The 18,950-nt window shown below is 42.2% G+C and overlaps 1 protein-coding gene across 1 annotated transcript in view; it reads right to left on the minus strand.

Annotated features, from left to right (window-relative positions):
• The window catches only part of CEP120 (centrosomal protein 120), a 1,674,147-nt gene that overhangs the window by 782,762 nt on the left and 872,435 nt on the right, over positions 1 to 18,950 (minus strand). The window contains exon 14 of the mRNA XM_044060765.1: positions 10,876 to 10,965. Within this exon, the coding sequence (XP_043916700.1) occupies positions 10,876 to 10,965 (90 nt within the window). The remainder of the gene's footprint in view (positions 1 to 10,875; positions 10,966 to 18,950) is intronic.

An 18,950-nucleotide genomic window follows, 5' to 3' on the forward strand; every position in this document is an offset into this window, starting at 1 on the left:
GCTGAGATGAAATTGGAACCAGAGATGATAAATGTCTGGTTCTGGGAAGTGGTTTTAGCTCCAAGGGAGTTGGATCTGAAAAGACAGACCTGTTGTCTGATTTGGAGGGTCAACGACTTGTGCTGTGGCGGATCCAAAGATTTTTTTTACCCTTTTCTTGGCTATGAGATCAGACACAAAGAAGAGTGCAAAAAAAAAGCCTAATCAGAAAACCTTTTTCTTGCCTCCTTTTCATCTGGCTTGGAAGGTTGAACTCCAGAAAAAGATTCTGAGAAGGCAGATTGAATGAGGTCTTTTAGAATCAATTTATTTTTCCAGTCCAGAAGGGTACTCAAATTAAAAGACTTACAGACAGAGCAGGAGGCTTATAAGTGGGCTGGACATAAACACACATTTGATGGGCGTCAGACAATGGAATCTTGTGCCCACAATTTTTGCATTTTTTTTTAAACCCGAATCTGCCCGTTGTCTGTAATAAAGACAAAAACAGAAAATAAAGACAAAGGAATTATAACATATTTAATATATATATATATATATATATATATATATATATATATATATATATATATATATATATATACACACACACATATATATATATATATATATATATATATATATATATATATATATATATGAGAGAGATTTTTTTTTTTTTTTTTAAATAATATATAGGCAAAAGGAGGATGCTGATAGAAAAAAAAATTACATATATATATATCATAGATATTAAAGAAAAAGAAGGTACTTATTTGTTAGACGAAATAATGAATATGTTTGAGAGCTGTATCGACCATGTCTGTTTCTAAAGGCAGCAAACAAAATCTAGAGGAGGGGAACTACATCATTATGGGTAAAGGAGGAGCTTGAGAGTTTGTGGTTTCTGTGAGCTGTACAACAGAGGCCGAGTCGGATCCAAGGATAGGATCTAAACCTATATGTTGTGGAATGAATGAAAATTGACAACATGAGATAAAATATTTCTTTTTTTAGTTGATGTAAAGACTGATAGATCTACAGTCTAGTACAATTCATTTTATGGAAGAGCTGGTAAATGGTGGAATAATATCCTTTTAAGAATAAAGAAATCTGAGTTGAATGGAAAAATGGATGGGCATGAGGGTTTATGACTGTTTTCTCTCGTAGCCAGTTCGTTGAAGGCCTCACCAGCCACTGAATTTGTCCCAACAGCACTTAACACTGAGCTACCTGGCTAAATATTCTGACCCACAACACAAACAATAATTAAACATCCAAGTCGTACGAAAGATGAAGTGTTAACATACAACTTTGTAGCAACCAAAAACAGTGCATGTGAAGGGTCATGCAGACATCTATGGTAAAACAGTTAAAGCTGAAATCTTGTACACAGATATCAATTTAAGAGGGGAATGAGCAAAGACCATGTGTGGATGCCTATTTATGATGAGACAATAAGATGATAGGAAATAAGGCATACTGATAATTCAAAATCCTACTGATAAAAAAACTTTATGATCAGTATCAAAGATAGTGTTAAAACAATCTTGCAAACACCAGAAAAAGGACCATGGAAATGGTCGCCCTATAGCACTTATTTGCCTTTAAATGATGTGAAAGGTGCAACACATTCAAATGTGTAGGTAATGCACTGTTTGCAGTAGGGCTAGAAAAATTGTAGCACACTAATATGTATGTGTGTGTGTGTGTGTGTGTGTGTGTGTGTGTGTGTGTACAATTATAAGGTTAAATGGTGGATAATGAACAGGAACCATGGCTGTAGACAAATGAACGAACTTCTGTGACAGACAGAACACTGATGCCTCCTATGAAGGGAGAAACAGCCCAAGCTATGAAGAAGTCCACAGCTGTATTAATTTTGGCCAAATCTGTTCAAAAAAGAAGTTATGGCTTACCATAGCGTTCCATCTGAGTTGTTGATCTTCTTCCATTCATCACTGATGGGTATGGTTCCGAACCCTCGGAACCGAGTCAGCCAAATACCAAGCTAGCGTACACCAAACGCTTGAGCCACGCTACTACCCACAATGCCCTTCATCCCATACCTCAGATCGAGTTTGCAGAACATATAGTAGAAACATATATAAGAAACAGAAACAAAGGCAGAGGCCATCTCTGCACAAACACCATAACACACCAAAACGACCCGAAGATCCACCAGGAGCCTTTGGCGGGGGAAGGTGGGAGGGTGTGATGAATAGAAGAAGTTCAACAACTCAGATGGAACGTTATGGTAAGACATAACTTCTTTATCTGAAGTTGTTAATCTTCTTCCATTCCTCACTGATGGGACAGAGTCCCTAGCTACTACAGAATCTGGGTGGCCCTCATGGAAGAACATTCCGCAGAACCATAGAGCCAAAGGCAGCTCTTCCTCTGGAGATCAGATCCAATTTGTAATGCTTGATAAAGGTATGGGGTTTAGCCCAGGTGGCAGCTGCACAAATATCATCCATGGAAGCCCTAGCATGAAAGGCGACAGAAGCGGCCACAGTTCTAGTGGAATGAGGTTTAATGCAGCCAGGAGCTGATTCCTCCTCCAGAAAATAAACAAAGGAGATGCAATCCCTAAGCCATTTAGACAAGGTAACCTTAGACACTGCGGATCCCGTTCTCGAGCCCGCAAAGGCAACAAAAAGCAGATCTGACTTTCGAAATAACTTTGTCCTGTCCAAATAAAAATGCAACTGTCTGTGGACATCCAAGGAATGGAGACAGTATTCCCCTTTGTTGGTATAATTAGGGAAGAACATGGGCAACTCAATGGACTGATTAATAGAGAATTCCAAAATCACCTTGGGTAAGAAAGTGGGATTGGTGCGAAGTGATACTCTGTCCTTATGGAAGATCAAATAAGGACTCAATGCATAATGCTTGCAGCTCTGATACACGTCTGGCTGAAGTAACTGCCACCAGAAACAAGGTCTTTCAGGACAGAAACTTCACATCACAGGTTGCAGCCGCTCGAAGGGAGGTAGAATCAAAGTTTGAAGCACCCTAGACAGATTCCATGATTCCACAGGTTGCCTAATGGGAGGTCGAGAATGAAAAATCCCCTTCAAGAAGGTCTTACAGAGACGAGAAGAAATAATAGGAATTCCGTCTGAACCATCATGGAAATTGGAGATGGCAGCTAGATGCACCCGAATCGTGGATGCAGAAGCCCCGTTATGGAAAAGCTCGGTCAGGTATTGAAGATCCATGCTACTGGAACAGAAACAGGATCCAGAGACAGCTCTTGTGCCCACAAGGAAAAACTTTTCCACTTGTCTTTATAAAATTTTCTGGAGGAAGGTTTGTGGAAGGCCAAAATAATATTCCGTACCGGAGAAGAGTGTGATTCAAGCCTGGCTACTAATGGAAGTGGAGCAACCAAGCTGTCAGTTTGAGCGTGGCCAGATTTGGAGACGACAACCCTTGGGGGTGAGAAATGAGATCCTGACGGAAGCCTAGAATCCAAGGAGGTCAGAGCAGGTGTGGCTGAAGGAAGGGGAACCAAACCTGATGAGGCCAGAATGGAACTATGAGAATCATTTTGCTTCTCAACTGAGTAGCTTTCATTAAGACCAAGGGTATCAAGGGGATTGGAGGATAAGCGTACAGGAGACCGGTGGGGCCAATCAAGAGTCAGAGCATCTCACGGGGACTCCCCTTGTGGAGGAAAGAGGGCAAAGTAGCTGCTGCACTTCGTACTGGAGGGGGAGGCAAACAGATCGCAGCACGGCCAGCCCCAGCGGCTGAAAATTTCCTCCGCCACTCTTGGGTTGAGACACCACTCGTGAGGAAGCAGGATGCATCTGCTCAGCCTGTCGGCAATCACGTTGGAACTCCCCGGGATGTGAGTAGCAATCAGGAAACGGTTGGAAGCTTCCTGGCAAAGGAGGTAAGATCTGGTCCCTCCCTGCTTGTTGATGTACCAGATCACAGACATGTTGTCGGACTGGATAGCAATCAGTCCGAGAGGAAGAAGAGGGTGGAGATCTTGTAAAACCAGTAACACAGCTTTGAGCTCTAGAACATTGATGTGCAAATCGACTTCTAGAGGAGACCATGTGACTTGAACAGATTTTCCCTGAAAATGGCCCCCCCACCCTATCAGAGAAGCGTCCGTAGTCACTGTGGCGCTGGGCTGAAGAGGTTGAAAAGGGCGACACCAAAGACTTTCATCCATTCTCATCCACCAGAGGAGATCCTGTTTGCAGAGATTGGTGATGAGGATTAGTGCGTTCAAGAGATGATGATTGTGTATCCATTGAGTTTGAAGAAGCCACTGTAACAGGCGCATATGAAGCCTGGCCAATGGAACAATGGGAATGGCTGCCGCCATAGAACCCAGAGCCTGCAGAACTTCCCTTGCAGACACTTTCCAGTGGTCGAGTATCACTTGCACTTGTGTTCTCAGTCTTAAGAGCCTGTGATGAGGAAGAGATATGAGGCCGAGCCGAGTGTTGAACATAGCCCCTATGAATTCCAGATGTTGCGAGGGCTGAAGGTTTGATTTTTCCTAATTGATAGTAATACCCAGAGACTTGCCAGAGACAGAGTGTGGCGAAGGGCCCTGGTCAGTAGACGCTCTGTGGGGGTGGAGAGGAACCAATCGTCTAAATAAGGAAACACCTGGAATCCGTGAAGTCTCAAGTGAGCTGCCAACACTGCTAGACATTTCGTGAACACTCTGGGGGCAGTCGAGAGACCGAAAGGCAGGGCTTTGAATTGAAAATGACTGGCTCTCAACCGGAAGTGCAAAAGTCTCCTGGAGCGTTAGTCCATTTTGATGTGGTAATACGCATCCCGGAGATCTAGAGAGCACATCCACACACCCTCCCAAAGGCATGGAAGGATGGATTGAATAGTGACCATGAGGAACTTGGTCTGTATAACTGACTCATTCAAACGACTGAGATCCAGGATGGGCCTCCAGTCCCCCATCTTTTTTGGCACCAAAAAGAGTGGAGTAAAACCCTAATCCGCATTGATCTGGGGGGGACCTTTTGGATGACTCGCTTTAGAAGAAGCTTCTTGATTTCAGAAGCTGCCTACTCCCTTTGACTGGGTGGTACGTCGGGAAGGGAGAATTGAGGTTTTGGAAAGGATTTGAGGGGAATGTGATAGCCTCTGGTGATAATTCTCTGCACCCATAACTGTCGGTAATGGAGGACCAAGCTGCTTGGTGCAGAGAGAAACGCGCCCCGACTGCTTCCAGAAGAAAGCAATTGGGCAACGTTTCAGGAGCAGTGATAAGGCCTACTGGAGAAAAAAATCTCTGGAGCCCTGATTCCGGTAACCCCCTCTGCCCCTAAAGGGGCGTCTTCCACCGTCAGAACTCCCGCTGCCTCTGGAGGAGTCCTCACCATGTGCGTCACGAAAGAAACCTTGTGACTTCTTGTGCCACAACTTTCCACTCCTCTGGTTCCCGGAGAATGAACATTGAGGTTTGGAGAAGTGCAGGCCTATGGCAGACAAGGTCTTTACATCCTGCTTGCACCTTGACCTTAGAACCAAAGAGCGCGGAGGGCTCAATAGGGGCATTCAAAAAAGGAAGACTTGAAGGTATCCAGTAGGTCAGAAATGCGCATTCAGGCATGACGTCAGACAACCACACCAGCATCTGCTGCTCTAGCTGCTCCTTCGGTTGCGTGGGAGAGCAACCTCATAGAGGAATTCAAAATTGCTTGAAGGGTGGCAAGTTGGGAAACCACTTTGTTACGTGCTCCATCCGAAACTTGACCCACGAGGCTAGCAGAGAGTTCGGAAATAAGGTCTTATTGGAGTCTCGTAAAGTGTGCCAAGAAATTCAGTGAATGCACGGCAAAGGTCGCTGCAGCAAAAACTCGCTTCCCTAACCTGTCCACCGCCCAGGACTCCCTGTTGGGTGGATTAAACAGCAGGACTCTCTTCTGCCAAGTCCTTCTTTGTGGCCGCCGCCACCACCCCAGCGTCTACTGACAAGCCTTTCGACCAATGGGGTTGATCCTCTGGAGGAAAAAGTACTTTGTCTGATCTCCTGGGGATAGCTTCTACTGAATCCGGACTCTTCCATGCTCGCTGCACGATGAATTTGACCAACTCATCTGCTGGAGGGGTCACCCAGGACGTAGTGGGCCGGGAACAGAAAGCTTGTAGGAATACGGATTCCTCTGGGGAAGGGGAGGAAGATTTCCAGTCATCCCGCTGACTCAAAATCTCCAAGATGTCCCCAAAGGAAACATCATCAGAGGGTGATCTAGGGGAAGCTTCCCCCATTATCGTAATCCATATCCTCAGTAAGGGACTCTTCAGGTGAGCCCATGTGTTTTCTTTTGCACATCGTCTTCCGAGGGGGCTCTTTGGTGGGAATGTCTGAAGAGGCCTCGAAAAGGAGGATGCTTTGGATTAGTGGTCCCCTGCTAAGGGCTGGCAATGGCTGAGTTAGGGGGGAACCAAAGGCGGAGAGGAAGGAGGAGGATTGCTAGCCGCTAGCGCCCTTTCCATAATCCGGAAGGCGGGCCCACCCGAAAAGGGTTGGGAGCCCGGAACCGGGGTCACACCCTGCTCCGTACGGCCCACCTCCAAGACTGGAGTCTGAGAGGGGTTCGGTGCGGATATAACTCTCGGATCCGAGACGGGAACTGAAAAGGCCGTATGTGCCAGGGCCGGAACCGAATATTCCACCCCCAAAGCAAGGGGTTGAGTAAGGTAGGCTTGTCACCGGAACTGACACCCACCAGGGCTTAGATGCTTCAGGCATCATAGTAGTCGGTGCCGAAGGAGGGGGTCCCGTTGAAAGCAATGGGCAAGGGGGCCTTGGAACCAAAAGATCCCCATCAGGAGAATACGAAGGAGTCGAAGGAAGAAAAATCCCAACACCCGGAGTGGAACAGGGTCTGGAGATTCCTCCTGCAGTCAATACCTGAACCACGAGACAAACTATGTCTATTTCTGACACACTCCTGGCAAACCTAACCGATATCCCTGAAGGGGATTCAGGCCAGTCCAGAAAGGGACTGTAGGCTTGCCCGGCAAACGGATCCACAGAAGACGAATACCTGGTCCATGGTAAGGAACTCAATGGAGCAGAGGATTCTGATTTGAATTGCGTAAATGGTAAGGTCGGCACCAAGAGGGAACTCGGAGCCGAAGTCACAATCGGAGTAGTAGTCAAAATTGGAGTCGGTGCCTGTAAAGGCGAGGTTGGTGCCAGTGTGTCCAGATTCAGACTGGCCGGAACCGAAGTAATCAGCGGTTCAGTAGTCGTCGGTGCCGGAACCGACAATTCAGACTTTCCAGAAACTGCGCTCAGCGCTGAAATCGGTGGCACCGAGGCAGAGAGCCGATGCTCAGAGGAAGATCTACAGGCCTTAGATCGATGATTTTTGGCCCAGTCACCGGCCGGTGAAGAGGGGTCTGAGCGGGGATGCTTCTTATCCTTGACTGGAGGGGTTAAGACCTTCGCAGAAATAGCCTCCGAGAAAGGAGAGGAAAGCAATCCTTTCAAAATCAACTTGTTGCGCCATTCATTCAACGTCCGTTGACTAAACTCGCATAACTATCACATGGGGAAATCGCAGAAAGGTGCGAAACGCCCAAACAACAAACACATTTAAAATGCAAGTCGCTGTTCAGTAATTTACCACTGCACGACATTCAGTGTTTAAAACCTGAAGTACCCTTTTTCTTAGACATACAAACACTCACTCAGACAGAGAAGAGAAGGAGAAAAAAGCCAGACTACCAACAATGGTATGGAGAGTTACCACGAGGGTGGTAAAAAGTAAAGAAAAGGCAAGTAAATACCAACAATGGTAAGAAAAGGAATACCTGTGGGTAGAGCTAGACTATAATAAAGACACTAGTAGAGAAATTATTGGAGAAATACACAGTTTAAATAAGTCAAGACTATTTAGCTGAAGAGCTCGGTGAAAATGCTGCTATATGGCTGCGCGGCAAACAAGATCTGAGGTATGGGATGAAGGGCATTGTGGGTAGTAGCGTGGCTCGAGAGTTTGGTGTACGCTAGCTTGGTATTTGGCCGACTCGGTTCCGAGGGATCGGAACCGTACCCATCAATGAGGAATGGAAAAAGATTAACAACTTCAGATTGTAAGCTTTCAGAGTTCTATAATTGGAGAAGTTAAAGAATGATTCAGGATTTTGCTATGGCAGGGATAATCACCTGGAATACAAATCCTATTAGTGTGATCTGCATGCCATTCTTACAATTTACCATCTTCAAAACTTTGAACATTATGAGACTGCAAACCAGCCCAATGAGCACTGGTACAAAACAACCTGATGGCTGTGTCCTGGTAACTATGGGGAGAAAATGAAGATGAAAACATGACCATTTCCATTATAGTGGAGATATGGAAATGATGCAGAGCTCTGAGGCAGTCCCACAGAAGACTGCATTAGCAGAACACAGGGACAATACTAGGCAAGTAATCACAGGGACTATAGCAAGTCTAGTCATATACACCTTTAACAAGAATTGCTTCAAAGTTCCTACCTCCCTTTTTATAAGCACTTAGTAGTGTTATACTTCCAAATAGAGCATGAAATGTACCCATGCTGCAGAAAGCAGAAACTACTGTTGAGTCTTGTCTGTGAAAACTAGATAAGGAACCATCACATCCAAAATAGTAATGTGCATCTTTCATGCACAAGTTTATGTGTGGGAACACTGCTATCTACAAATTCATTTCTGAACAAGCTGAACTGTATTGTCAGTGGAATTAAAACTTAGGAAAATGTGCATAAATCATGACTGATGCATACACTTTTTTTTGGGGGGGGGGGGGTGAGGCATATTCCAGAGATACAGGTGTTTGCTTCTACTGCTGAATTATGAACTTCCACACTAGAAGTCTTCCACAAACAATCAAAATTACACAGTCTGATGGAATAGCCTATATTTCAGATTAAGTATTCTGAAATACCTGTTCAGAATACTACAGCATCAGGCTGAAGTAAATGTTACATCTTCCCTGAATGAAAACTGATTTGAATACTCTAGTTTTACAAACTGTGTTCCTGATATTTGTTATTATATAACTGGAAATTTATGAATAAGACAAGGACTACCTTCAGATGATGCCCTAGAAGGGTGGGGGAAGGACACTTTACACAGAATAATGCAGCCTAATATGACAGTATCATATAAAAGCATAAGCTGCCATTGATCAATGTTACCCTACAGACAGAAAAAAATAAGCAATTAATTTATCTAAAATTGCTAAACAGGATCAATTAATTCATATAGCTGCAAATGAAACAAAAAGATTACTTATGAATATCCTACAGATAAAATGAAAGTCACAGAATTGAGACCGGGGGCAATAAGAACTTCAGCAGTATGCTGCATAGACAGGCTGGCAGAGGTGGCAGGCCAAGCATGAGAAATCGGGTAACCGTTTGAAGCAGCAACAGCAGTAGTAGTAGTATAGTCATTGCTGGAGAAAGGGGAGGAAATCACCAGGAATAACACAAGACGGGGAAAAGGAAATCTGATTTTTGTAAAGAAAAAGATAAAAGGCTGCAGGAGAAAGACTGAAGTAGGCACATCAGTACAGACTAGGAGTCCTAAGGTGACAAAAAGAGACAGTGGTTGTAAGAAATCTCATTACAGAGTTTGCAATGTGTTCCATGAAAGCCAAGAAAGTATTGGGCAATTACACAAGAGCATATTTAATTTTGTTTGTATTAATTCTTTATTGAGATTTTGAATTTTTAAAGGCACAGCTCAGATCTGATGAGACCGAGTATGTTGCTCTACCTGGCTGACACATTTATTCGTGCACCGCTCTTTAAATTAGACTGCATTAGTTTACCAAAAGAAGGTACCAGCAAGCAGCTTTAGTCTCACCCAACATTCCACATCCCCTCCATCCTTGCACTTCCCCACCATCAATCACCGCATCATCATGAATGCCCATACGAAATCTCCCTCCACCAAACATTCCAGCAGTCCATTCCATGAGTCTACAACCCTCTCTGGGAAGAAGCACCTCTAAAAATCAAGGCACAAACTATCACCTTTATCTCCACACACCCAATATGACCCTCCGTTTACACTTCCTGGACATAACTCCCATGCAGCAACACCATGGTCCACTGTCACAAGTTCCCAGGGAGAAGAGCTCCAGCCACGTAACCTCTCACTATCCCAAACAGCCTTCCAGCAGCCTGGTCTATCACTCTCTGAATGATCTTCAAAGCCACACAGAGCACTCAAGATATGTCTCAGGTAGGTCTGTGGAAACTGGAAGCATCCTCACCTTCAAAAGTTCACCCACCATCACCAAGAATGCATCCAGCACTGTGCCTGCGGCCACCACTGCCTTCCTCACCATGTTCCTTGTAGAACATCCGAGGTGAGCTTAAAATTCTCAAAGACTCTGCTCTTTTGCCACCAGTTCACTCCCCACATTGTTATTCACACTAAGATTGTTCCAGCCCACCTGTAGTATTTGGCATTCATCTGCCATGAACATCAAATGCCACCCAGCTTTCTGCCCGCTTGGCAGCTCTTCCACTCTGGGCATGCAAATCTATTTTACCAGAGGCTATAGCCACAAGTCTAAAACACAAAAATTGCAAAATTAAAGTATTCCCATGATGGCATGACAGTGGTATCTTCATCTACTATTTCAATATTAATTTTACTTATGGCAAATGGATATAAAGTACACGACAACACAGCCTATAATGGAATATTTTGGGAAGCAGCTAAAAGATATGGGCAAGCCACTGAGCTGCATGAAGCTGAACTCCAAAAGATAATAAACGGAGCAAAGATATACTAGAGCAAACAGATACACAAGAAGCAGAACTCTGCAACAGAAGTGAATTTTCATAATGTGTGGATGCATCAAATGAAATTATTCATGCTTCTACCTTTTTCTTTACCAGTGCCTCCCTCTCTTTGTCTCTTCTCTTCCACTCCTCAGCCAGGGCTTGCATGTGAGACAGCTCCTTCTGTTTTAGCTAGAAACATGATAAAAAGATAAGGTATGTTACCCATTTCAATAGTACTGCAGTCAGAACAGCTTCATAAGAAAAATAAAAATGTATCTGATAAGCAATTATAACACTTTTTAGGTTTTTTTAAGGACAAACAATAATGTAGCATTTTAAGTGGCTAGTCAAAATGTTCTTAGAATATTAATTTTAAACTAAAATATATATTGCAGCGAATATAAATGAAAAGCACAGGCGTCCCAAAAAAAAAAATCTTAAATATTTTTAAATAGTACTTTGCTGTCATACAGCTGTGTTCAAAATATTTAAAATCCATGACATTACAAGTCATAATTCTATCTGGTTCCTTATATACATTTCTATAATTCAGCTGCTATAACAGTTTTCATCATTGCACAATGGTACTTTTTATTTACCACTTTAGTTATATTTTCCTGAGCATCATGCTGAACATTTCTCAATATTTATTAAAGCATATTATTAAATAAGTGTGTAGACTTCATTTGAATTAACATGCACTATGCCCAGGATGAAAGGCTTAATGCAGCTCTCATTCAGTTCAGTCCCACAAACCACCCATTCCTCAAAAACATATAATGATTATTTCTCATATGAACATCGCTCTTTCTACCACTGCACATCATTGTCTGAGATCGCCTCTAATCTCATTTTTGAAAAACTATTCCTCGTGTCCCCCTGATCATAAAAGTTTTGTTCCCTATCCTTTCTTCATACAGGTAAACAGAAAACCATGCCCAATACATTGCTTTAGATAACATAATGAAAGAAACTCCACCTAAGCTCTGTAGATCAAGCCACTCATGTGCACACATCCTCCCCTCTGCTTACTTATAGTTTATCCCCTACTAAAAGACAGTTGTGCAAATCTGTTACACCTTTCATTATCACATTATCCATTGAATCTTGGAAAACAAAAAACATGAGAAAACTGAACAAAGTATTTACATTCGTCACAACTCGGTCCTGATGGTAGCATCCTTACTAGCACAACCTCATCTTACTTTATAACACACTTGACCAATCACCTTCTCCACTCATCAGTCTAACCAACAGACAATTAGGAATGTTTTATTTCTTATTTCATAAATATTTCTTAAACACCAACTATGGCCTTCCTGGCCGCTCAAATGAAGCGCAGTTAGCGTGACTGGTATAAAAACTTTTCACATCTCATATCTTCCAGATTCTGTATACAATCATCAGCCACCACAGATATGACATGCCAACCAGGACTAAGCAAACTCCTCCATTTACCGCAACCAAACTTTCCATTACATTTATGTGCCCTGACACATCATTTATGTAAATAATATATTCATTTAGTACTCCTCACTAAGCATATCAATATCAAGCTTTCAACCCTCACAGCTGGTCACAGGTGAAATAATTCACTACTGATTATCTTAAAGAACTCTCAGGTATGTATTATCTTTGCCTATGCGTCAATAAAATGCTCTTGGTCGCCTCAGTATCAGACATTCACATGGCTAAATCTAAGCCATATTCCATAAGCTTCATAAAGTACATAGCTATAATGCATTTAGAAATGTTCTTTAACAGTTGCATATATTTTCCCATTCATTTATACAATTTGCTTGAATGGAGAACCAATAATGTACCAATTAAAATTTGATATCAGCCCTTTCATACAATCATTGCTATATTAATTTTTTTCATTATCTAACCATCCAGATCAACTGCTCTTTCAATATAAGGAAATCATAAAAAAAGAGCAAACCCCACACCTTCTTACAATTTAGTAATTTTATATGGTTAACATTTTGTCACATTCTGTAATTTTTGTAGGTTTAGAAAAACAGTCTTGGGATGAATACTGTAATCATTTTCAACTGAAACCTATATTTAGATTAATAAGGTTAATAATTCACCATCTTTTGTAAGTATGTTCTCCGAACTTTGCTAATTCTAACTGCTAATTAATTGGTTAAAACTTCCAACCATATTTCATGTTTGAATTGTCTCCATACACACATTGCAAACTCATTATAAGCACTTGATCAAAATATTAGTGTTATTAAACTCATCATAATATAAATAATAATGCTAACATAGCATTTTTGTAATAACACCTTTGCTTATCTATGAGTCACTTATCCAGCACACGTTAATACTTCTGTAAAGCATGAAAAATTGCTAACCGGGAGTCTAAGCCAAAATTTCCCCAATAAATGTACTGTACAAATACCTGTGCATACTTAATATTTTGTTGAGCATACCTCTTTTATGTTGTCCATACAGATCCAACAGTACCCTTGTGCCTTTCAAGACATCATTTTTTTAAGTGATTATATGCAAACAAACATTCATTTCTTTGACAAATTCACATTTTCTTCCCTCTCAGCTTCTACTTTTCCAACAGTATCACTGCGGCTCAGTCTAACAATCCATATCTCCTTCTGTTTGACTTTTAACTGCACTCACCTCAATGGCAATTCCTTTATTTCTGAAATCGCTTCAAGAATTTGAAAAATCTAAGTTCCAGCAGTTCAAAACACTTTCAAAGGAGCAGGTGAGGGAAGTTATTATACTAGATTTCTAGCTGCACTAACTTTATCCTCTTACATTACTTTACTCTTCTTACATTCTTCTATTGTTTCCACAAAGCAGAAAATGCATAACGTAACTGTCACCTCTCAGTAGTAATACTCAAAACTGACAAGATGCCCAGCCACTGAAAACCTTCTTTCAGTTTGTTTGCTACAATTATTAAATAACTAGTCTCTTTTCATGACTTATTAGAAGCTCTACTCCTTACTGGACTAGTTTTTGCATATTGCAAAGCTTGGCCATTCTGCTATCTTGATCTTTACACAGTCGCCCAAATCAGGCCCCACTTCACTGTCCAAAGCATCAAACAATCTCAAATTTCAATTCCTTGCCATATACTTTATATGAACTCAGTTGTTGTTCCACCTGCTCATCTTGTTTAGTTGTCTTAACTTGCTTGTCTTGAATCTCTGCTATTTTGCATTTAAAGGGCCCAACAGCTACTTGCTGATCACACAGGAACTCTACATCTTCCACCTCAACTCACACCTCTCAACTTCTACGCCCAAGAATTCTGAACAAAGCCAAAACTAAAAGAGTGAAAGCAGTGCAAAATCAGGGCTAATTAATTACTTTAATTCACTTCAAAATTCACAGAAAAGGTTTTGCATCAGCATGCATTTGTCTGAACAATAAGTTATAAGGACTAACTATAATCCTCAATGACTTACCACAGGATAAAAAATTTTATGAAGGACGGGGCAAAAATAATGGGCAAAATCAAGAAAGTTCTGCACCACTCTGGACTTCTGAGAAGTATTCGTCCTAAAAAAATGCATTAGGCTAAAACATGTGGCAATACACCTCTCTAAAGCAAGGATCTTATGACCTTCAACCATAATGCAGCACTCAAACCAGCAGAATTCTAGGTGAAGGAAGTTAATGTGTTACATTCTTAGCTGCACTTGGCTACCTCTTTTTTTCACTATGGCCCTTAGCCAAATACGGTAGTCTTCATACACCCCACATAATTTGAGATTCCTGTTCTAATGGAAACACTTTTCTTGGAGAACATCTAGCAGTTCTGTGTAAATGTGAACCAGCACAGTTTTGCTAATGTACAAATAGATTTCCAATGAAGATGACTTCACACAAGCAAAAAAAAATGTTACAGCTTTAGTGGGTGTCCCTTCAAACTTACCACTGAAGAACTACCATCATTTTGATTAGCACATTGCAGTATATTTTTAATCCAACTCATCAACCTCACTTCTTCATTTATTGTTGTATGTGACAGAAATGGAGGAATATATATATATATATATATATATATATATATATATATATATATACACACACACACACACACAGTGGATATAAAAAGTTTACACCCCCCCTGTTAAAATGTCAGGTTTTTGTGATATAAAAAAATGAGACCACAATAAATAATTTCAAAACTTTTTCCACCTTTAATGTGACCTATAACCTGTACAATTCAATTGAAAATCAAACAAATCTGTTAGGGGAAAAAAATAAAAAATGTATAATATGCTGGTTGCATAAGTGTGCACACCCTTAAACTAATACTTTGTTGAAGCACCTTTTGATTTAATTACAACATTCAGTCTTCTTGGGTACATACCTGTTATCAATTAAAGAAAGAATGAATAAAGTACAGTTGTGTACACTTACCATAAATGTAGATGTTCGAGTGTATTCACTGTTGCAGTCATTACATTTAGGGTAATCCTGCTGGCAGGTTGCCCTCAGTCAGCCTGAATTCCAAAGTCCTGGGTCCTGCGTCGGCTGCTGTTGCCCCTTCCATGACGTCAGGTCGTCAGGGGTATAAAAGATGCGGCCGACACCATTTTCTTTAGTTTGCCTTGCCCCAGATGTCAGGAGCCACTTAAAAGGGTAGCCAAATTTTATATACATATAAATACATGCACCAATATAAACTTTACCTTCATCTACAAGCAAATACACCACATAGGTTGTATAAATCAGAGAAGGAAAGAAAGGTTCCATCAGAAGAAAAGGGGGATGGTGGGTGGGTAACCTGGACTGCAACATTGAATACACTCAAACATCTACATTTATGGTAAGTGTACACAACTGTACTATGTTCTTCGTGTTTCACTGTTGCAGTCGTTACATTTGGGTAGAGTCCCAAAGCTATGGATGGGAGGCTGGAGCTAAACAGCATTAGGAGCGGCTTTGAGGCCCTGCAGAACTGCAGTGGCAAAGCCTGCCCTGGATTTAGAGTAGAGTGGCAGATGATAGTGGTTTGTAAAGTTGTGCACTGAACTCCAAGTAGCAGCCTCTAAAATGTCCTTGGTTGGTACTCCCCTGAGAACGGCTGCTTTAGTGGCTGCAGCTCTGGTTGAATGTGGCCTAATGCCCTTAGGCTCTGGCTTGCCATGGTGTAAGTAGCAGAAATGAATGCAGTGGCCTATCCACTTTGAAATAGTCTGCTTTTAGATAGCCTTTCTTTGTGATCCTGCAGCATATGCCACTATTTGTTCTTTCTTTCTGAAAACTTTGGTTCTGTCCAAGTAGAATCTAAGCTGTCTGTGTACGTCCAAAGAATGCAGAATTCTCTCCTCCTTGTTCTGTGGATTTGGATAAAAAGTTGGCAGATGAATAGTTTGGTTAAGAGCCACAATGGACACCACCTTAGGCATAAATGTTGGGTTTGTCCTCAGAAAGACCCTGTCTGGATAAAAAATGATAAAAGGTTCCACAGCCATGAATGCCTGAAGCTCTGAAACTCCTCTTGCAAAAGTTATTGCTAGGAGCAGAGCTGTTTTCCTGGATAAAAACTTTATATCAGCAGAAGCAGCTGGCTCAAAAGGAGGCAGGATGAGTTTTTCCAAGACATAGTTGAGGTCCCATGCAGGCATAGGTGATCTCAGTGGAGGCTTTAAATTTTTGGCTCTCTGAGGTACTGTTTTAGTAAGGGATGAGAAAAGATTGGTGGCTCTGTATTGTAATGAGCCAAAATGGCAGCAGCATGAATTTTAATAGATGAAAAAGATAGACCTTTGTCCAGCATCTCAATTAAGTATTGCAAAATCTGAGGAATATTTGGCACAGCTGTATCAGTTCCTTGTGCCTGGTTCCAAGCACAGAATCTCTTCCACTTTCCAGCATAGGATTTTCTAGTACTAGGCCTTCTGGCCTCCAAAATGACATCCATCACAGCTTTACTGAGAGGTGTGTTTTGTATGACTACATTATCTGCCATGCTGCCAGGTGTAAAGTCCTGAGTTGGCTGTGCAGGATCTGATTGTTTTGCTGGGACAGTAGATGAGGTATCTGAGGTAAGGCCCACACTGGGCATTGCGACAAGCTTCTTAGTACTGGATACCAGTACTGGCGGGGCCAGTCTGGGGCAATCAGTATTATCCTTGGCTTCTCCTGTCTGACCTTTAGGAGTACCTTGGGGAGGAGAGGCAAAGGGGGAAATGCATATACTGATAGGTTTTTCCAGCTGAAATATAGGGCATCCACTTTCCATGCTTGTCTGTGATAAATCCTTGTGCAGAATCTTTTTAGTTGGTAGTTGTGAGGGGAGGCAAACTGATCCATGTCCGGGCATCCCCATTTCCTTGTTATCATGCTGAAGACTTGTTGATCTAGGTGCCATTCATGGGGATCCATGAGGTTTCTGCTTAGTTCGTCTGCCAGAGTATTTTTCCTTCCTGGCAGGAATTGTGCCTGCAGATGTACTTGGTAAGTCAACGCTGTGTCCCACAAAGTCATGGCTAGTCTGCAAAGGGGGTAAGAATGTGTGCCCCCCTGCTTGTTTATGTACCACATGACCGTGGTGTTGTCTGTCTTTATCAGTAGCTGTCCTGGATGAAGTAGGTCCTTGAAGGCTGTCAGGGCATTTTGAACTACTAGCATCTCTTTTTGATTGATACGTACATGCATTTGGTTTGGGGTCCATGTGCCCTGAATGCATCTTCCTGCCATGTGGGCCCCCCAGGCATAATCTGATGCATCCGTTGTTAGTGTTTGCCTGGCTGGGGGTAATGTGAATGGCTGTCCCTTGTTTTGGTGACAAGCCTTTGCCCACCATCGAAACTCCTGTTGCAGGCAAGGAATGAGAGTAATCATAGTTTCTAGGCTGTGGCAATGTTGAGTCCAAACACTTTTTAGGTACCATTGAAGTTTCCTCATATGCAGTCTTGCATATGGAACTAGTAGGATGCAGGGTGCCATGAAGCCCAAAGCCTGCAGAATTTTTCTTGCAGATAACTGGGCCTTTGTTGCCAACATTTTGAAATAGGTAGTCAGTTGCCTTTGTTTGCTGGCATGAGATAAGCCATCTGGGCAGTTGTATTTAAGCTTGCACCCAGGAAAATTATCTCTTGAGAGGGTACTAGTTTTGATTTATTTCCGTTGACTGTGTACCCTAGGCATGTTAGAAGTCTTTTCACAAATGCCAGATGCTGTAGAAGAATGTCCTTGTTCTCTGCTTGAATTAAACAGTCGTCCAAGTAAGGTTATATTTGTATTCCTCTTTGTCTGCAGAATGCAATTACTGGTGCCAGGCACTTTGTAAAGACCCTGGGCGCAGTAGATAAGCCAAAGGGCAGTGCAGAGAATTGGTAATGCATTGAGCCAGCCTTGAATCTGAGGTATCTTCTGCATATTTGTCTAATTGGGACATGCAGGTATGCCTCTTTTAGGTCTAAAGTCACCAGCCAAGCGTTCTTGCCCAGCATGGGCAGAAGCTGCTGCAAAGTCAACATCTTGAATTTTGGTATATCCAGGAATGCGTTCAAAATAGATAGGTCCAGTACTGGCCTCCAGGCCTTGTCCTTTCTGGGTACCAAGAACAGTCTTGAGTAAAATCCTTGTCCCTGCTCTTGCTCTGGTACTAGTTGAATGGCCCCCCATGTCCATGAGGGATGAGACTTGTTTTTGTGCCTCTGCCCATTTTTTGGCAGATCTGGCCAGCCGTTTGCCTTTGGCAGGGTATGGAAATGGAACTTCTAGCCTTGTGACACGATATTTAAGACCCACTTGTCCTGGGTTATAATGTGCCAATTTTGAGAAAAAAGTGCTAATTTTCCCCCTAAGGGTGCTGCCAGGAGATAAGTGCTTGGTGCAGGCAGGGGGAAGTCATTAGAACTGTTTCTTGAATGGTTGTGATTTGTCTTCTCCCACTTTGGAGGTAGAAGCTCCCCAATGTTTTGAGCGGAATGAACCTTGCACCTGGGATCTGCCTCTAGGGCGTCTGGTTCTGCCCCTTTGAGGTCTGTCTGACACAGGAAAGGACCAATTCTTTCTTGGCCACTGTCTACTAAACCTAGGTGGCTGTACTTGCAAAAAATCTTTGACCGTTTGCATAGATTTAGCTTTGTCCTCCATTTTCTTTAACACCTCTTCTGCCTCAACACCAAAGAAAGTATCATGCTGTAAAGGTGCATCTAATAATTTAACTTTAACAT

Source organism: Protopterus annectens, chromosome 2.part0, assembly GCF_019279795.1.
Source record: "Protopterus annectens isolate FY-2018-M chromosome 2.part0, PAN1.0, whole genome shotgun sequence".
In the NCBI taxonomy this organism is placed as follows: domain Eukaryota; kingdom Metazoa; phylum Chordata; order Ceratodontiformes; family Protopteridae; genus Protopterus; species Protopterus annectens.